Source organism: Hippopotamus amphibius, chromosome 4 (assembly GCF_030028045.1).
Source record: "Hippopotamus amphibius kiboko isolate mHipAmp2 chromosome 4, mHipAmp2.hap2, whole genome shotgun sequence".
NCBI classification, from domain to species: domain Eukaryota; kingdom Metazoa; phylum Chordata; class Mammalia; order Artiodactyla; family Hippopotamidae; genus Hippopotamus; species Hippopotamus amphibius.
The window spans coordinates 14,399,591-14,420,276 of record NC_080189.1 but is presented as its reverse complement, the minus strand read 5'-3'; the positions used below and the strand labels follow the sequence as shown (position 1 = coordinate 14,420,276).

General features: G+C 49.9%; 1 protein-coding gene across 1 annotated transcript in view; it reads right to left on the bottom strand.

Annotated features, from left to right (window-relative positions):
- The window catches only part of DENND2A (DENN domain containing 2A), a 91,574-nt gene that overhangs the window by 3,318 nt on the left and 67,570 nt on the right, over positions 1 to 20,686 (bottom strand). The window contains exons 12-17 of the mRNA XM_057733641.1: positions 20,532 to 20,609; positions 16,769 to 16,909; positions 15,245 to 15,393; positions 4,235 to 4,412; positions 2,583 to 2,624; positions 244 to 361 (exon numbers count right to left, since the gene is read on the bottom strand). Coding sequence (XP_057589624.1) covers positions 244 to 361; positions 2,583 to 2,624; positions 4,235 to 4,412; positions 15,245 to 15,393; positions 16,769 to 16,909; positions 20,532 to 20,609 — 706 coding nt within the window. The remainder of the gene's footprint in view (positions 1 to 243; positions 362 to 2,582; positions 2,625 to 4,234; positions 4,413 to 15,244; positions 15,394 to 16,768; positions 16,910 to 20,531; positions 20,610 to 20,686) is intronic.

The window sequence follows — 20,686 nt, the reverse complement described above, 5'->3', positions numbered from 1 at the left end:
TTCCCCACCTTTGGACAGATATTTTAGGGCCAAAATGGGGGTGCAGTGGGGTGGGAAAAGTCTTCCCTACAGCTCATTGTTGGAATAAAGGGGGTGAGCACCCAGCCTCTCTCCTTGCACACCTCTCTTGCCTATTTTCCTACTTAACCCAATGCCAAGTGGGACAGATGCCCACAGTCCATTTGCTCCCTGACTCCAATGATGGAAGAAGGGGTGCAGTCCGGGAGGTGGCTGAGCATTTACCATGCTTGCAGTCCCGGGGCCCGTCATCCTGGTCACAGGCCAGGTCATTCCTCTGCTCCAGAACGTGTTCCAGGGCCACCTGAAGCTTCCGGGGCAGGATGGAATCCTCGTCATCCATCTGCAAAGCAGGAAAAACATGTGGGCCGTCGCCCCAGTGCTTCTGGGGATGGCGGCTGCATTCTGGCCAGCAGGCACATTGGACACTGCAGGACAGGCCTGGCACAGCTCTTGGTTTAGTGGAAAGAACACAGCTTAGAACCAGAGGTCTGAGGTTTGAATCTTGATTCCACTTTTTACAAGCTATGTGTGCCTCAGTTTTCCCATTTGTAAAATGGGCTACCAATCAGTATCTACCTCATTGTGAAGATTAAATGCAACATAGAAGATGGTGATGAAAGAAACTGAAGAAGATATAAATGAATGGAAAGATATTCTGTGTTCATGGATTGAAAGAATATTGTTAAAATGACCCTACTACTCAAAGCCATCTACAGATTCAATGCAATCCTTATGAAAATTCCAATGACATTTTCCAGAGAAACAGAAAAAATAATCCTAAAATTTGTATGGAACCACATGTGTATGTGTATATATAAACATCCACACACCCTGAGTAGCCAAAACAATCTTCGGAAAGAAGATCTAAGCTGGAGGCATCATAATTCCTGATTTCAGACTTTATCATAAAGCTACAGTAATCAAGATGGTATGGTACTGTCATAAAAACAGACACACAGACAAATAGAACAGAATCGAGAGCCCAGAAATAAACCCATACATATATGATAAACCAATATCTGACAAGGGTGCCAAATATTCACTGGGGAAAGGATGGTTTCTTAAATAAATGGTGTTGGAAAAGCTGGACATCCACATATGAAGGAATGAAATTAGACCCCTACCTTATACCACTCACAAAAACTATGTGGAATAAAGACTTAAATATAAGGCCAGAAACTGTAAAACTACAAGAAGAAAATATAGTTGAAGAGCTCCTTGACATTGATCTTGGCAATGATATTTTGGGATGTGACACCAAAAGCACAGGCAACAAAAGTAAAAATAAACAAGTGAGAGCACATCACACTAAAAAGCTTCTGCACATAATCAGCAAAATGAAAAGGCAACCTACAAAATGGGAGGATATATTTGGAAATCATATATCTGATAAGGGGTTACTATCCAGAATACATAAGGCACTCATACAACTCAATATAAAAAAAGATGGGCAAAGGACATGAATAGACGTTTTTATAGACGTCAGTATGTGTATATACATGTGTATGTGTATATATACATATCCATACACACACACACACACACACAGAGTAGAATATTATTCAGCCATGAAAAAGAAAGAAATACTGCCTCTTGTGACAACACGGATAGAACTTGAGGGCATAATCCTAAATGAAGTAGATCAGACAGCAAAAGATAAATATTGTATGTTCTCACTTATATGTGGAATCTAAAAACACTGAACTCAGAGAGTAGAATGGTGGTTACTAGGGGCTGAGGGGTGAGGAAAATGGGGAAATGTTGGTCAAAGAGTACAAACTTGGGACTTTCCTGGTGGTGCACTGGTTGAAAATCTGCCTGCCAATGCAGGGGACACGGGTTTGATCCCTGCCACAGGAAGATCCCACATGCCACAGAGCAACTAAGCCCGTGTACCACAACTATTGAGCCTGCACTCTATAGCCTGCAAGCCACAACTATTGAGCCCATGTGCTGCAACTACTGAAGCCCACGCGCCTAGAGCCCATGCTCCACAGCAAGAGAAGCCACTGCAGTGAGGAGCCCGTGCACCACTATGAAGAGTAGCCCTCGCTCTCTTAACCACTGCGCCACCTAGGAAGTCTCTTTTCAATCTTTTTTAGAGTTTATATATAGATATACATACACACACACAGATATATATTTCTTTTTTGTTTCTATTCTTTTTTTAAAAAAAGATCAGCAAAATAACGTATATAATTTTGCATCCTGATTTTTCCACTTTGTATTATATGATGAAATTTGTTATCAAATATTATGTAAAAGCATGTCGAAAAAGACAAGTGTCTATAGTTATAACCTATACAAAGATCCTAACTGTCAGCAAACAGTGTTGCGACAGGCACGTGGGAATCAATCCTTTGTCCAAATCCCTCCTCTTTGGCCCCTGCCTTCTGTCCTGTCCTCAGTGGAGCCCTGGCCAGGGACTGCCCAAGCCCGCCGGCCTGTTTGGCAATTCCAGGCCCACCACGGAGCCTTTCCAGAGCTGGAAAGCTGAGCTCCAAACAACAAAGAGGTGAAAACAGAGTGAGCAGCGGGTGGAAGCCCGGCTTCTTACTCACCTGTCTGAGGAACCGATTGTTGACGAGGTCGACCACAAGGACCTACGAGATGAGGAAAAGGGACTATGATTGTTACCGGGGCTTCCGGGATACAGGGATGGACTCTTAGCCTTCTTCCTTCTTGGCACCCAGAGAGGCAGCTGGGGTGGGGGTGGAGTGGGCCATTTGTGGTTTCCTGACTGTAGCCACAAATGATGAAGAGGGGAGGTGGGGGAAAGGGCTTTCCAGAGATGCATGCTTTCAACACTGTAACCGCAGGCTGGGACGTGTGTGGACCACAGGCTGGACTCCCTGCCCGGCTCGTGGACTGGCTAAGGCAGAGCCGCTCAGGCTGTTCTTCAGTGTGTGGGCCACTGAGGCGGGGCTGGAGGCTAGAGCCCCCACCTGTTCCCATTCCACTCGATTCTGCCCCCCCACCTCCGCCAGGCCTCCCCCCTCCTACCTCCCGGGGACGCACTCGGCCCTGTCATTTCTCTCAATGGGGTAGGAGGGGACAGACCCAGAGGCCCGGACCCAACGGGAGAGTAAGTCAAGTGCAGGTGCTGGGCTTCCACCTTCCTCCTCCCTCCTCAGAGTGAGGCTGAGACCCAGGGCCACAAACCAGGGGGAGGCACGGGAGGGGCCCAGGGTGCACCCCTCAAGGAGGCGCTCCCTCACGGGGTCAGCACGTGCCGAGCCCCAGGCCTCAGCGTGGGCCACTGGCTGTGACAGAGGACAAGCGGGGGCCTGGATGGCCACCGTGATCCCACCAACAGTGGGAATCGTGGGCTCCAACACACGGTCCCGGAGCTCCGGGAGCTCCCCTTCCTTCTCACACCCTCTCCGGGGGTGGCACTGAGCCGTTTGCGGGATCAAGGGTACCCACGCAAACTCTTTGCAGTCCACAAACCCACATTTGAAGACCTGAGTCTGCTGGTTAATATCTAACGGGACTGTAGGACTATCTGGGCGATTAGCGGAGCTGCATCTGGGGACACGGGGAGGATTTCAGGGCCAGGCGTTCCCCGGGGTTCAGGACTGCGCAGCATCGTTTAGTCCCCAGGGTTCTGCTCTGACTGCTGGACGGTCTCAGTACCCGGGGACAGAGACTATTCAGAGGAAGGGGCCGGGACTAAATAACCAGAGAAATGCCAAGTAGGGCTTCCCTCACTTGGGTGCTAACTTGAAAATCCAGAACTCGATCATGGAAAACATTTTGGTGGTTGTCTTTTTAAATGATATCAAAAACGACCTGCTTGTAGGAGCACAGTCTTTGTCAAGACTTGGTTATTAGCCCAAAGATAACTTCCCGTTATCGTTAGCTCAGCGTGTGCTTTCTCCCCGCAGGGTCGGGGGCGGGAGGGGTGGAGAAGGGCACGACGTGGGGCGTGGGGGGGCCGCTGTTTATGGATTAGGCGTATGGAAAGCGGGTTACATTGTCGATTGCTGTTCTTCTCTGTGGGTATCCGCGGCAGTGGTTTCATTTACACGGGAAACCGAGTGTGCAGTCACCGAGGGTCCGCTGAAGCTGACTTTGGGGGGCTAACTTACAGACAAAGCCGCGGGGTGCCCCGGGCTCCCCCGACCCTGCCTGGGGGCAGAGCCACAGCCAGCGCCTCCCCTCTGCCCCCGCCCCCAGGAGGCAGGGCGCAGGGGACACCCCCGGAGCTCACCTCCTCCAGCGGCAGCTCCCTGAGCAGCGGCAGCGAGCTGGTGAGCAGCCCGATGAGGAAGGGGGTTGGCGAGCACACGATGTCGACCATGGCGGGCGGCAGCACGGGGATGTAGGTGTGCTGCCAGGTGAAGGGGTAGATGAGCGCCACCATGGCGTGGCAGCACTTGGACAGGGTGCTGCAGGGGGGAGAAAGGGGAGAAAGGGCCACCTCAGGGAGGGCACGCAGCCTCCACGGAGGAGCCGGAGAGAAATGCTCACGCTCCAGCCCCCGCACCCCCCACGCAAAAAAAACCCCCAAACAACGAAAGCCTCTTTTCTCACGGGTGCTCCTTCGCTTATTGAAGATGCTTTGTATTTGAACACACATCCTCTCTGCCAAGCATGAATACTTAGGCGTGGTCAGGGAACACGGGTAAGTCCTTTCGTGTTTATGTGCAGCCGTCCGCTCCAAATGGCTGTTGTGTAAAAGCGAAACTCATATACAGTTGCTTCTTGCCCAGAATTCAATACATAGGAAAATAACATTGAGAGAAACAGTCTCTCTTAAAGCAGAATGATCATCATGTAGCCTTTTTTTTTTGTTTTTTTAAATTTTTATGTATGTATTTTGGCTACCCCGGGTCTTAGCTGCAGCACGCAGGATCTTCGTTGTGGCATGTGGGATCGTTAGTTGTGGCATGCGAACTCTTAGTTGCAGCATGCATGTGGGATCTAGTTCCCCGACCAGGGATTGAACCCAGCCCCCTGCGTTGGGAGCGTGGAATCTTACCCGCTGGACCACCAGGGAAGTCCCATCATGTAGCCTTTTATTGGCAAATGCTGGGCCTTATTAATCGTGCGTGATCCACAGTGCTTTGCTCAGTGGCTGGAGTCAGGCTCAGTTTGTTGAATGAATGGTGGATTATCTGGAATTCTCAATTTGATATCAGTTCTACAGAGCCGCAGCACAGTGATGGCTGGCGCCTTCCAACATGAGTGAGCGCAGACTTTCTCTTCTTAGCCGGCTCACAGCAGCTCCCCTCTCATTTCTAACATGCTGTTTCTAAAATGCTATGGAATTGGAAACTTTAGAAGCTTGTTAGAAATGTCTAATGTAAGAATTAAACAAAAGTGAGGGCCCAGTGGATTCGCCCCTGAGTTTACCAAGTCATCTTCAGGGCCCTGTAACCAGCATTTCATTTGTTAGGACATCTTTTGAATGTTTGCCCTGGTTCTTAGCTGTGTTCTGGATAGATGAGTGCTCCTTTACCAGGTTCCCATGTCAGGCACCTATAAACTCATTGTCATGAAACTTTCCTGAGCCCATTTAAAAAAATCACTTAGCTCTGGTTTACTTAAGGAGAAAAGAGGTTCATTAAAAGATACTGGCTAGCAAGTGAATTAAGCCAGGCAGAAAGAGCTAAATATTGTATGATTCTACTTACATGAGAGACTTAGGCAAATCCATAGAGACAGAGTAGAAGAGGGGTTAGCCGGGGCTGGGGGAAGGGAGAGCGGCGCGTTGCTGCTTAAAGGGTACAGAGTTACAGTGGAGATGATGAAACAGCTCTGGAAAGGGATAGTAGTGATGGTTGCTACCCCTTAATGCCACTGAACTGTACACTTAAAAATGATTTAAACGGTAAATTTTATGGTTATGTATATTACTCCACAATAAAAAAACAACCCCCCCCAAATCATTTACATTCCTCTGAATCTAGTGAATTCTTCTGAATCCAGCACCCCCTGAGACATCCTTAAAATATACACTAGCCCTCTTTTCTATCCGGCTCCCATTTGAGGGCCCCTAACCTAATAAGGGTAATGTTGAATCTCGTCCATTTATCAGCATGTCTCCTAAACTTCCTGTTCTCTATCTTAGCAAATAATTCATCTCCTGATACTCACTGGAGTCATGAAATGCCTCTTAGTAGCGCAGCATCCACATATTTCACTGATATTTGGTCTTGTGTTTTCTTTCAAATGATCACCCCCAAATGAGAAAGTGCTACCCCAACATTGTGTTTGTATCACGATAATACCTTCATCAGCTGAGTAAGGGTGAGACAGACTAAAGTTTGGACGTAAACCAAGGAGAGCAACATCGATAACTCAGCCAGCAGCTTGGGGTGAAGTGACTTCTGCTTTTCAAAGAATCTTCTTGAGAAGCACAGAGCTTTTCTTCTTAAGGCATCACTTTCTCCCAGATAGTCAAGAACGTTGATACTTTTAGTGAATTGCTTACCACTTATGTTTAATTTCCTTGATCTACAGATCACTGTGTTGAATTCACTTTGTTCTAAGACTTTTTGATTTTTAGGACTAATCTGTATTTGTGTGTGGCCCGTCTACAAGGTTGATGTGCTCAAGTACTACGGGTATGAGGTCACGACTTAGAAAAGCAGGACGTTACAATATAAAGGATAGTTAAGTGTAGAGCAGGTTTTTGCAGACTATAATTTGTAATCCATTAGGCAGTCCTGAAATAATTTCAGTAAGTTGTGATGAGCATTAAAAACAAGTACAACAAAAAGAACAGAATAGAAAACAAGAGAGTGTGGTGCATTTTTTCCAATTGTAAATAACTCTCTGTGTCTATTATGTGCGGTGTACATTGGGTCTGAATGTAAAATGTATTTCTTATCGTGGACTGCAGTAAAAAGGCTTGGAAGCCAATGATCTGAACTACAGAACTGAGGGGTGGGGTGGAGACAGGCAGACAGTGATGGTTGAGTTGGAACTGTGATGTTACATGTTTTACGGGGATGTTGGCTTTCATTTCCAAGTGACTACAGAGAGTCCCTTAAAAGAGGCCCTAAGAAGGAATTCCTTGCAGGAAGCTTTGTGTATGAAATCCACATCTTTTTATAGCACATTTGTTATAAGTTCCTAAATATTACTTGGAGAAGGAGTGGATCATGTGATGGTCTAGGCTGTCATCCATGATCCCTTCAGTGAGTCTTTGAAACTGTCACTTTAGTCAATTCACTAAAGGAGGATAAAAATGCAGCACTCATGTTTAAGAGTTCGTTTCCATTTCAGAGGTGTGGTTTATGCATTTCTGACTCCAGGGAAGTTATAGAATCACAGAATTTTAGACCTGGAAGCGTTTAGAGATGGAGCGCATCGTCTTTTGAATTTTACAGCTAACGAACCCGAGGCTAAAAGAGGTTAAAGTAACCTCTGCATTCTGGGTGGGGGCAGGGTGGGGAGAGAGGAGTCCTGCAGACTAAGGACGTAAAGAGATATAGACTGAGGAAGGGAGGCACAAAGAGGCACAGACGGAAGCCTTTGGGTTTTTCTCAATCACTGCAATAGAAAAATAAATCTGTTTAACTTTTTTTCTCAACTGAAAGAAAAGGCGTGCTGCTGCCTTTTGCTTTCTTTTGGCCTCATGCCTAGAAGGAGAAAGTCTAATGGGTTCTCCCTTCTCTCTGCTGTTGCAGCGCTTTTTGTCTCCTGGCTGAAGCCCTGCAGTGCCAGGCAGCCCCAGCTCAGCTGCAGTGAGTGTAAACCAATTGGACAGAACAAGTTGAGAAAACAATGATAAGCAATGCCTGTGCTAGAGACATAGGGCCGGTGAGTAAATGTCACAGAAAGAAAGAAGAAATTCATTCATTTAACTGGAATGCCGGCAGCTAAGAGACAACTGTACTCAGTTTGGATGAGAAGAAATGACAACGCAACTGCATCACCTGTTGGCCACGTAGGTAGGCGCTGCCACTGTTGATGATTTCTCCTAACAAGTGGTTTTAGTTTGTTTGTTTGTTTGTTTTTAAATAGTCGGATTCACTGATGCGGCTGGGTCCCAATGTTCCACACCTGGTACCTACTGCCACCTTGGCGCCCGCGGAGCACAGGGCGTCAGGAGCCACATGGCAGGCAGGTAGTGCTGGCAGCATTGAATCCCTCTTGCTCTCCAGCCCACGCCAATATTCTAAAAAAAATTCTACCTCTTGAAACAGCAGAAGGAAAGGCCAGATTCTGTAAATAACACAGCCAGTGGCAGCTCTTCCCCCCAAATAAATGGTAGAAGAGAAAAGAAGGGATTATTCTTAGTATAGCCTGTCGAATTTTTATTCCCCAACTCATGAAGGCTAGAGGAGCCTTCCATGGGGGTGGGCGCTGCTGGGATTGGTGGCTTCTTAGGAATATGCAAAGAATAGTCTACCACATGCTAAGGATGACTCTTCAAGTTCGCGTGCCGCTTACTGTGTACCCTTACTGAGCATCTGCTGGTTGGAGCAGAGGCAGTTTTTTGAAGGAAGTCCTAGGAAGAGAGTCCCGGCAGCTGGCTCGCATTACAGTGGGGGTGGAGGAAAGGAAGGCCAGCGCCCGCAGCTGTGATCAATTTGTACAAAAGCGAGGGAGGGAGGCGATGCCCCGTGGGAGGCTGGCTGGGCCACAAGGTTAAAAAGATGGGCACAGGGGAGAAGGGTCAGGTCCCAGAATGCTCTGCGATTTGGTGGTGGTTCCTGAGAGTTGAGACGTCAGAATACACGTGTGACTGCTTAAGTTCTCCTGGAGAAGACACTTTGGTTCCGGTTGCTACAAAGCCCTTGTGCCATGTGTGGGGTTACTGTGTCTGGCAGCCTCCCAACTCACCTAGCAACCAGTAAGAATCAAGCACAGAAAAAAGCAAGCGATGAGTTTCCAGAGTTGGCCAGACCCCAGGAATCTGCAGGATGAAACCACCGGCATCCTTTAGCATTCCAAGCAAAGCGTTTCTCCTACTATGCCTCATTCCCAGGAATGGGAGAGAAAGGTAACTGTGATCTGGTCTGGGGTCTGGTGAGACCCAGTGGGACGTGGCTGCCATGTTTCCATTACTATACTTTCAAACCCAGAAGTAATTTGTCACCGAGTTAAAAAGAACACAGGCTGAACCTCAAGAAAACTAGGTCTGCTCCTCTCTACGTAATCTCAGGTAAAGCCTTTTCCAGGCTTCAGCTTCCTCATCTTTACCATGAGGAAAGTGGACATTCCAGCTTTAATGTCTACAAACTATGAACTATAAGAGAGAGACAGCCAGGAACTGGAAATAGGAGCCAGGAGCTGGAAATAGCTGATGTTGAAAAGAACCAAGGCCTGTCGTTGGAGGGTAATTCTAGAGCTCATTAGTGCAGACAGGACGGAAGAGCAAACGTGACACCTCACTCTGAGGAACTAATGCATACAAGTGTTGGAGAGTTTTTAAGCTGCTGCAGTAAGCCCCCGAAAGACTACACACAAAGCCAGCGCAGCCTGGGGAGGGATCTGACTCCAAGGGAAGAACTGGAGTTCGCTTCCAGCCCGAGATTCTGTCAGTGCTGGGTTTGGAGTAGAAGAGAATTTGTGGCTATGCTATTGTCTAAATCTTGCTTCCAGTGTATCTTCGTGGTGTTTATAGGTGAAAATAGGTAGTTAATATTTAATATGTAATCAATCTGATGGCAGTGTGCTATTAAAATTGCATTTTTCATAGAACTCTGCTGAATTAAATGTAGGTATCTCCCTGTCAGCCACTCTGAGGACCTCTGAAGTAGTATTCAAGATGTCAGACCACCAAGGTGGCAGCTACTCACACTTTCAGGTGGGCCTTGGCAAGCTCACCTGCCTGGAGAGGGCATGCCACAAACCCAACCTTTTTTCTGAGACGGCAAACATTGCTGATGCAACTGATTCCAGACAGGATAGGGGACCCCATTTAAGCTTACAGAAACCGATTAAAAATGAACCCAAAAGAACACACAACAAGATGAAGGTGCACAGCTACCCATGGACTTATTTGTTCAGTTACCCCATCTCAAGGCCAAGGCTCAAACTCTATTATTTGTCAAGATTTGACCACCTAATCCTACTTATCATTAGCTAGAAGTCTGTCATCCGGCTTCTGGTCCTAATGCACTACAAAAAGATAAAAAGTAAATTTCTTGAATATAAAAAACTTCTTCCTGTCTAAAACTTTTGTACAAATTGTTTATGTGCAGCTCTGAATTTATTATTCCGCCTAGTCTGTGGATTTGGCCAAAACTTTGGGAACCGAAATTAATAAACTAAAAAACAAAATGTTTATCATCAGGGAAATGAAGAAAGGGGCATAGGGAAATATTTATTTAGGTTGTTATGACAACAGAACAAGCCATCACAACAACATTCTTTCTTTTCCATCTGCTAAACTTTGGCTTGACAGAGCCTTAAGAAACACTCAATGTCCACCCTAAAGATGAAACGGAGCAAAAATGTTATTCTAAATTTGATAGATTTTTGGCTCAACTTAAAACCGTTTTATAACTCATACAATATTTGCCACAACTCCCAGCTATTTCCTCTTGCAGTGGGCAGATGCACTCGCAGTGATGAGTAAATGAGTTGTGTGGTGGGGGAGGGTGCTGGCGGCAGTGACTTCAGGCCTCAGGCAGGCACATGTCCACCCCGGGATGCCTCGGGGCCACTCGCTGAGTTTGCGGCGTGCCCTGTTCTCATGCCCTGCTCTGTGGTCTTGAGCAGACTGGGGCTACAGACGGGAATCAGGAGCGGCCTGCTTCCACTTCTCGCTGAGCAGGGCTGGAAGTCAGTGCCTGTGCAGCCCGTGGAGAGTGGTGCCTGCTGATGAAGCTGCAAGTACCAGCTGAACTAAGGCGGAAGGCTTCCTTCACAGACTTTCCCAGGTCAGGCAACTCGTGGCCAGCCACTTGTTTGTCATGGCCTGGCCGAAAAACACTCCAATTCCCTATAGCTACTTTCCCATAAATCAGAACTAGGTGGAGGCTGATTCCTCCCAGGGGAACACCCTTAGGCAGAGAGAGCTGGAGAAGAGAAGACGGGTTCTGGCTTTCTCACTCTGTAACTTCACACACACCATGTTCTTTGGTGGCGTTCCTGTGCTTTGATCATTAGCTAGGTCCCTGTCCCCCAGGTGAGCCAGACTTCCTGTGCGGGCTCCCTGTTAGGGGAAGGGGCACACCTGAGGGTCTGAGAGGCCCACAAAGAGAAGGCTGCACTGAGGGCCCCTGAGAAGAAGGCAACGAAAGCTGCAAGAGGAGGTGCGGAGGATGCCCCCAGCTGCTGAGCACAGGCTAGAGCAGAGGCCTGGGAATCCCATGAGAGAGGATCCACAACATGTATGTGTGTCTTTAACCCACGTAAGGTTAAGAGGGACATTAGAGGAACATGTGCAGTGAGTTACCACGGCATCTCACTGCCCCAAAGTGCCCATGATCAGAATCACTCTAAGGGCCATACTATCCAGATGGTTTCTACTGAACCAGATCCCTCAGGAGAGGAGTGGGCCACGTGAGGGTGGGGAGGGGGGATGTCTGGTTATAGGGCTGACTTTCCCTCATTAGCACCTTCACAGACTCCCAGAGCATTTGAGCTAGAGGGGTCCCCCGGGAATTACACAGTCCACTCCCCCACTCCACAGCTGGGCAGATGAGGTGGTCGCCCCCTGGGGCACTTTGGAAAGCACAGTTTGCCTGAGGGGGATGAGTCCTGGGTCAGGAACTGGGGTGTGGGGACCTTAGCAGGTCCTGGACTGAGATCACTGGGAGGGCAGACACCAAGGAGCACCGTGCCTGGAGGCCTGGGGCACCCTTGCCCACGGAATCAGAGAATGCCAGAGCTGGGAGAGACTTCAGGGGTCACCCAGTCCACGTGCCTCACTGGGGTCCCGGCTGGAAGGTCAAAGGCTGTAAGGGAGGGCGGACCCTGGGGGGTAAAGCACAGATGTCTTAGCTTCTTCAGGAGACAATTCTGGCCTGGCTGCCAAGCACAAAGGGGGTCCTAGTGGCATGTCTTTAAAAAGACTGTCCTTATGTGTTTCTGTAGACAGACAGCCTCACAGACACTGCCTCCACCCCACCCCAGACCATGGCGGCCTGCACTGCCCGCTCCTTCTCTAGAGCCAGCTGCCCGTGTCTCAATCCCAGCTCCCCACTGACCCCTTCCTCGAGCAAAGTGACTTAACCTCCATGTGCTTTTTAGTTTCCTACTAACAGAACCTAACTGATTGAGCTGTCAAGAGCCTGAGAGAATACAGGCCAAACCCTCAGAGGAGCCTGGCCCAGGGCAGCTGCCGGCGTTCCCTGCTGTCACGGCTGCGCTGTTACTCTCATCAGGCTCGCTCACGCTGTGTTTCCATCTCTTCCTGCCTCAGAGCTCTCAGGGCCTTTCTTTCTCTGTTTCCCGGCCTCTTCAGGTCCGCACGGAACTCGTGCTGGGTGGAAAGATAATTTACCGGGCAAGAGAGAGAACACTGAGCCATGCGTAACAGGACGATGACGGGCTGCTCCTGGGGACCATGAGGCACCAGAGCCCCAGCAACTCAGTGCCTCCGAGAGGCCAGGCACAGACAAGCCCTTGTTTCCTAAACGAGGAGACCCAGGGCCAGCGGCTGAGGATGTTCAGGCCTCCTCCCTATTCGGGAAGGCCCCTCCTGTGTGATGAAAGACAGACGTGCATGTCTGAGTGTCATAAAGGGTCTAAAAATGCTACTCAGGTATTTTATACACACATGCACGCGCGCGCACACGCACACTAATTCGTGCACCACGGCCTGGCTCTGAACCCAAAGAGGGCACCAAAATCATCTATGTCCCTGCTGCCGCCTCCTCCCCTACAAAAATCCCATCTCCTCAGTGCCCCACATCTGGCAGCTGCTGCAAAAGCAGACCGCCAGTGGGCAGGAAGGGCCCTGTGGTGGGAACGGCTTGCAGCAGCCACAGAGGGCATCCTACGCTCTCGTGGGTGTTTGCTGCTCGAAGAGGCTAGATCTCTCAGGGCAGAGTGCCAGGCACCACGGGAGGTGGGGTGAGGAGAGACGCTCCAGAGTCCCTCCAATCAAACCACCGTGGTGACGTGTCTCCTGCCAGAGCGGGAGGGGAGGGGCGCTGGGAAAACCGACTGAGCCCCAGCGCAGGGCAGGCTCCATTCTCAGGGGTGCGGTCCCTTCATTGTCCACGGTCTCTCACTACAGCCGCTCGTGTGAGGGGCTGCCCAGAGTCCAACCTGTCAACCCGGAAATCTGTCCAAGGACGAGGCAGAGGTGGCCAAGCCCCTTCCCAGACATCTCTGTCCTCAGCACCTCCCCGTGTCTTGGTGCCCCGAGCCTCTGACGCAAGCCCTCGCTGCCCTGCAGGGATGCGCTGGTCTTTGATGAGGCTCCCCGCCCTTTCTGTCCCCACCTTCTCTTTCATTGTCCCTTCGAGAGAAAAACAGATGAGGCTTTCCGTTCCCCTTTCCCCTGAAGAAAGCCTGGGTTAGGGCGGGGGCCACAGCCCCTGGTGGCCGTTCCTCTTGAGCCATGCCCGTCTTCTCAGACGTTTTCTCAGGCTGGACCTTTCTGGAGCCTCACATCTTTCAACCAGAAGCAAACGCTGCAAGGGACTGTCTGCCCCATCTCCACTTCTGGCGGGCCTTCCACTCCTTGTCTGGGTCTTTCTGAGATCCATCACTTTCCCCTCCCCCAAAGGAAAGCCTGACAATTCTACAACTAACGATGGTGGAGGAGTGGGGGATGGTGGGGTTTCCAGAGGATACAGACAGTTACTAGCGTGCTGGTGAAATCTGATCCTGGTCACGGGAGGGTTATTACTCACCCTCAGCTTCCAGGGCCCCAACCTTGAGAACTCTCTGGTCCGAATTCCCCAGTGCCCAGGGAGCTTGGACCGCTGCCCGGCGCCCAGCACCAGCTGCAGGCTAGAGGCAGGGCCTGTTCCTAAGCTGACAAAAGTACACAGGGAGTACAATAACTATGACATGAGACGTGAACAGCTAACGCGAAGGCAGGCAGGGAGCAGCCGGGGAGCAGCCCAGTGGCTGCCGTCCAGAGAGCAGCAGCATCAAGGTGACCAGCGGGGCCGCGGCGGAGAGAGGGCTGCGTTCCATTTCCCACCACGCCTGCTCACGGACCCCACGTTCACACACTTTGTCCTTTCTGTTCTTCTTTCCCTTTTCTTCTTCCTCCCTTTTGTTTTCTAGGGTTGAGAGTCACTTCCTCTCCAAACCACAGTTCTCCAAGTTTTGTGTTTTTGGCATTTCTTCTTTCCAGGTGGACTCTCAGCTGGCCTCCTCTGCCTCGCCTGGGTGGCTGGCCCATCTCTAGCCGGGGCCCCCATCTCAGTCCCTCCTGGAGCTGCAGCCACCACTGACGCAACTGTGCCCTCAGTTCCAACGCAAGGAAGGCTCTGATTTGACTTGGTATTTTGAAATGATGAAAATGCCGGGATTTTTTCTTCTTTTTTACAGGTCAGAATTAACCCTGCATCTCCTTCAGGATCTTCTTTGATAGGTGGCCTGGGCTTTGCAAATCACTGGATGTGACCGTGAGGATGTGGGTGCATCCTCCTGAGCAGCGAGTGTGGGTGACTTAGGTGAGTACTGAGAGGAAGGGATGCCTTAGGCCCCGCCTGTGCTCTCCAGCATGGCCCTGTAGCCCTCCATGACCCGGGCCTCGCCCACCTCTGCCAGCGTCTGGCTTCCTCTCAGCTTACCTCTTTGCTCAGCTACACCCAGCTGCTCTGCGGTTCCCACAGGCGATGCTCTTGGCCTCCCCGTCTCCCTGCCTTTGTATAGGCAGCTCCTTTTGCCTGGAATGTGCTTTCTACTTGCTCTTCGTCTTAAGATGCAGAGAACTCACCTCCTCTAGGAATAAGGACCGTCCTCGGTCTCCAGAAATGCTCTGCCTTTACAACATGGTACTGAGTGGTCTGTTTACTTCTCCATTCCCCGCCTGGGCTGAGGCCTCTTTCAGGACAGCTCTGTGTCTTTCATGCCTGTTTCCTAGCACATGGTAGGGTGCCCAGCACACAGCCAAATGAGTGAAAAGTAGGCCAAGTACCAGAAAAGCAGTGCACAGAAGTGCGGGCTCACCTCACTTTACACAGCTAGTGTCCCCCACAAACCTCCAGTCTTAGTTGCCCACTGACTCACACGCCTCCTTCAGAGGAGCTGCCCCTGCAATCCCAGGCAATCTCTGCCCTACAGATTCCAGACAGTGCGAGACTGACTGTCACTCAAACACTTTAGCAGAAGCAGCCAAGGTTGGTACCTGAGCTTGTCTGCGATGAAGATGACTCTTCTTTCCAGAAGCAGGGAGGCAAAAACACAGAGCAGGTGTCGGACGCTGAGAGAGGAGAAGAGAGACTCAAAGTCCACGTGTTCGAGCCGGGAGTCCAGCGGGCGGCACAGTTCAATCACCTGCCGGGAACGAGAGCAGCATGAGGGGCCCGCCTGCCCAGCCAGGTCTCTCACACGTGGCGCAGGCCTGCGGCTCTGCAATCCTCTGCAGGGGTGGCCCACTGCCGGGGGAAAGGGGAAGAACAAAAGGGAAAACAAAAGGGGTTGGGAGAAGAAAGATCGCAGGAGACTGCGGAAGGAGGTGTATTTGGTAGGGACCCCGTCTCACAGCTGCGTGTGAGGACAGTTTCGATGGAGGTGGTGAGAGAGGACGGCGGAAGCAGAGGCCCTCGGTGCAAGATGGCTGGGGACCCTCCCTGTCGGTGACATATCTGGAGCCCGCATGACTGTTGAGGTCCTGTCCCTTGCAGTCCCACAGCAAAGTCCCTCCGTCTCACAAGGGAATCACAGGCCCATACAGAAGGACCAGCAGATCCAGGCACCTCTTTCATGACTCACCTCCTCTAGAGGGCGATTCTTAGTGAACGTGACCCTGTTCCAACCCCTTCCCAGTGATGGCTCTTCCAGCGTGTGTGCTCCGTGTGTGCACCTTCTCGTTCCACACTTGTTGACATGTTCCTGAGTTCATCTCAAGTCACTACTCACGTGCGACTGTTTCTTTTTAAATAGCTGACCCCTTCTTGGTGAGTGGAGAGTGGCTTCTACTCTCAGCACAGCACCTGCCCTGGGCTGCCCGGACACAAGGCTCACTAAGGTGGACACCCCCATGGCCAAGCCACCCGCGTGTGTATGACGTGGTTTAGGATTCTCCAGCAACAGGGAGACGGCTCCTCTCTGTGCTGGGAAGTTGGATTGTTCCAGAATATCCCAGACACATCCTCATCCTTCCTGTCTCCAGAGGTGACCTGCTTTTCCGAGGGCCTTTAGAACTGGAGACTCAAGGCTGAATGGGATCTGCCCTCTGATATCCACAGCGTCACACCCAGGGGATGGGAAGGATGAAAACAGACTCTGGCATCAAATCCCAGCCCAGCCAAGGAAAGGGACATGCTTCAAAGTCTAGGACGAATAAAAAGTAGTGCCTGAGCTCGTCGTCCCTGAAAAGAATCCGCTTTACGCTATAAAGTGGCGGAGGTGATGCAGACTGAAAACCTAAATAGGTTCATATACAACTTGTGAAGGTAGTGGGCTATTCAGAGAAGCTAAAGATGGTCACTGCCCTGGCATAGTTCTGAGACAGAATCCTGGGCTGCACGGACTGGACTTAGGGTAGAATTTATGATACTCTCACAGCTGGGTGATCTGGACCAGCCTGAGGAGCAAGAGGACATCACTGAATGTGACAGCCCACTGAAAGGCCACCCCTGGGACCACTGGGACTTGGCCACTGTCTGGGATACTCCCCCCAGGACAGGAATGGACTCTGACGGCTTACCTCAGTTCCTGATCCTGGCAAGAAGTTCTTGACAACAATGGTTTTGCCCAGGGCTGGGAAAGGGGCTTCCAGGACGCTCCTCATGAAAGGCTGGACCAGGGCGGGAGAGATGCCGCGTCGTTTTTCTACCTCATCCAAGATCTGCAAGGGGCAGAAAAGCAGCTCAGCTATCCTGAGGTCCGGTCACCGGGCGGAGCTCTGTTCCAGATGGAGTGGGCCTGCCACAGAGGCTGAGGAACTGGGGGGGAGCCCTGTGGTCCCCATGAGGCCAAACTTACAGCCCCCTTCACCTTATGCGTTAGGCCCCAATTCTTCCCTCTATGCAGCCACTGTTTTTCCATGTGACTTTGCAATTTCTCCCACTAAAGGGGTGAAGTAGAGTTCCTTGCCCCCTTGACTTTGGAAACTGGCCTATCTGCCACATGGGTATGGCCATGTGACTTACTGGATTAATATATACATTCTCAATGGGGAGAAGAGCATTCGCAAGGGGGTAAAAATTGGTTTGGGGGTTGCTGGTGAAAAAACGTAGATATCGTGAGGGTTTGTAGCCTTCTAACGGGCCACGGTACATACACAGATATGCAATATATCTATGGAATTAAAATTTCTCTTGGGGGTAATCGTTAGGGCAGCAGAAACCCAACCCAATGAGATTCCACTTCATACCCATTAGGATGGTTCTAGTGAGAAACAGAGAACCGGTACTGGGGAGGAAGTGGAGAAACTGGAACCCCCGTATACTGCAGGTGGGAACGTAAACTAGTGAAGTTCTTCTTTGGAAAACAGTCTGGCAGCTCCTCAAAAAGCTAAATAGAGTTACCATGTGACCCGGCAATTCCACTCCTGGGTATTTAACAAACCAGTGAAAACATGCTCACGTGAAAACTTGTATATGAATGTTCATAGCAGCATTATTCATAGTAGCCCCAAAATGGAAATAACCTAAATGTCCATCAGCTGATGAGTGATAAACAACATGTGATATTCATATAACGGAACATTATTTGGCCACAAGAAGGAATAACGTCCTGACACATGCACAGCACGGAGGAACCTTGACAACACGATGCTAAGTGAAATAAGCCAGACACAAAGGGACAAATAACGTATGATTCCACTTACATGAGATCCTAGAGTCGAATTCATAAAAGAGACAGAAAGTAGAGTAGAGTGGTGGTTGCCAGGGGCTGGGGGAGGAGGGAACAGAGAGTTAGTGTTTACTGGGTACCGAGTTTTAGTCTGGGGAGACGACACAGTTTGGAGATGGACGGTGGTGACGGCTGCACAACAATGTGGGTGAACATAACGCCAACCATCTGTACCCTCAACAATGGCCGAAATGGTAAGTTTCACGTCATGTGTATTTTAGCACAATAGAAAGAAAATAATATGACAGGAAATTAAAAATAATTTCATGGGGAGGGGAGGCAGTTGAGAAAAAAATATCTAAAAAGGCTGCTTAAGGGAGCAATAATGAAGAAAAGGTTGAGGACCCCAGGGCCAGCAGAAGGAGGCAGAAGTGACAGTGTGCCAGTTCCAAGTCCCAGCCTTAGGAAGCCTGCCGATGCGTTTCTGCTTGCCCTCTTGTGCCCCTGCCACAGCCACAAGAAAAGCATGCACGGGACAGCTTACTGTCTGAGGGGGGTGACAGATGCGTGAGCCAGCTCTGCATCCAGACCTGTGGCCGAAAGCACAGCCCAGCCAGCCCAGATCAGCCAAGCCCCAGCCTACCAGCAGCACACGAATGAGCCCATGGAGACCGGCAGAGCTGAAGCCCAGCTGCCTGCCCCTCTGTGACAGTAAGCGATGGCTGCTCTAAGCCACTGTGGTTTGTTACACAGCATTATTGTAGCAACATTTATGCCCTTCTTCAGAGATTCTGAGAGCCGTTCTTAGCCATGGTACCCCTCGCTGTACCAAAGGACAACTTGTCATTTTGTTTTATTTTATTTTATTTATTTATTTATTGGCTATGTTGGGTCTTTGTTGCTGCACACAGGCTTTCTCTAGTTGTGGTGAGTGTGGGCTACTCTTCGTTGTGGTGCAGGGGCTTCTCATTGCTCTGGCCTCTCTTGTTGTGGAGCACAGCCTCTAGGCACGTGGGCTTCAGCAGTTGCAGCACATGGGCTCAATAGTTGTGGCTCACGGGCTCTAAAGCGCAGGCTCAATAGTTGTGGCACACGGGCTTATCTGCTCCGCGTCATGTGGGATCTTCCTGGGGCAGGGCTTGAACCCGTGTCCCCTGCATTGGCAGGCGGATTCTTAACCACTGTGCCACCAGGGAAGCCCCCAACTTGCCATTTTAGTCTCCCTTGTCCCTCACCTAGAAATAGCTTGAGATCTTGGAAACAGTTACCAGAGCTCTGTTTATGGTTCTATGCTGAATACTTGCTGTGTGCTCTTCGGCAAGTCTTCATACTACATTCCTAAAAACGTCGCGATCACAAAACTGACATGAAAACGTGGGATTGTGCCGCACGTGAGCATGTTAGGATGTTTACTTGCTCTGCACCCCCTACCCACGACATAGCAACGCAGCTTATGTGAACTCCAAAGCTGCCGCTGGATGCTGGGCCACCTCACGTGAGCCGTTTATGCCTGGATTCATAAGCATTCTCACAACAACAAAGGCTGTGACCTACAGCCTTATTTCCACGGTTAAACAAACCCACGTTGAAGATGGGCGCGAGCAGCAATGGGTATCTGTGCTAGAGCTTGTACATGACTGACTTGAATGTACAGCGATGACCACCTCCGTGAACTGGAGGTAAGACCATGACTCAGATTACAGTGATCCCATTAACTACTTCAGATTTGCATACAGGTTCTACTGCGACAAGAGGTCACACTACATTAGTGTAATTCAGGCTTCCTCTGACTTCAGGAGGAGGGTGGGCAGGAGGGAGTCTTTTGTTTTGCAGTGTTTTAGGGAGTTCTGCTTACATCCATGGACAGTAGATGCAGGACTTCAATTCTCCAAAAGAAAGCTCAGACTGAAACACATGCTCGAGAAGGATTTAAAATAAATTTATGGAGGGATGTCCCTGGCAGTCCATTGGTTAAGACTCCGGGCTTCCACTGCAGGGGGCACAAGTTCGATCCCTGGCTGGGGAACTAAGATCCTACACGCTGTGTGGTGCAGCCAAAAAACAAAATTTATGGATTATATATTCCTGTCTGGTTAACACAGGAAACAAATGTTGAAATATACCTACTTTTTGAGATTGGCGTCATATAGCATAGTGATTATCTCCTATACACCAATCTGGAATACTGGGGTGCACGAGCCAATCCACCATGGCAAGTCCTATGTCTCGATATATTGGCTTATTTTCCAAAGAAAAGGACCAAATTACACTAAGATTTTGATAGACTTTAAGCAGTCTTACAATAACAAATCTTGCACACACACAACGGATATACACACACATGTACGCAACACATAACGTGACAAAAGATAACGCTTAAGAGAAGGAAAGTAAAGCATATGGAACATTCTGGGGAGATCCTCTGCCCCTCCCACCCTCACATGCAATTACTTTGACCTTCTCCCCTTCCCCACTTTCTGGGCCACAACCTTCATCAACTCTTATTTCCTGTTCAAGTGATTAGAGAAATAAGGAGGCTCAAGGCAGAAGTGGGAAGAAAAACAGGGGAGGGAATACGAGGATAAGTGTCCTGGGAGCTGGGGTGTCTCTTGTGTCCTCCCGGGCCCCGCCCTGCATTCCCTCTCTCCCTTCTCTGAGGCCCCAGCCCTCACCTTTGAAAAGAGGCTGAAGCATCCCAGGCGGCTCACGATGCAGTAAACTTCGGGGAGACGCTTTCCTTTGCCACCAGGCTTTTTGGAATGAAACACAAGGAAATCATGAGTGTTACCAATCTCAGGGGAGGAAAGACCCCAGATGTTCTTAACAG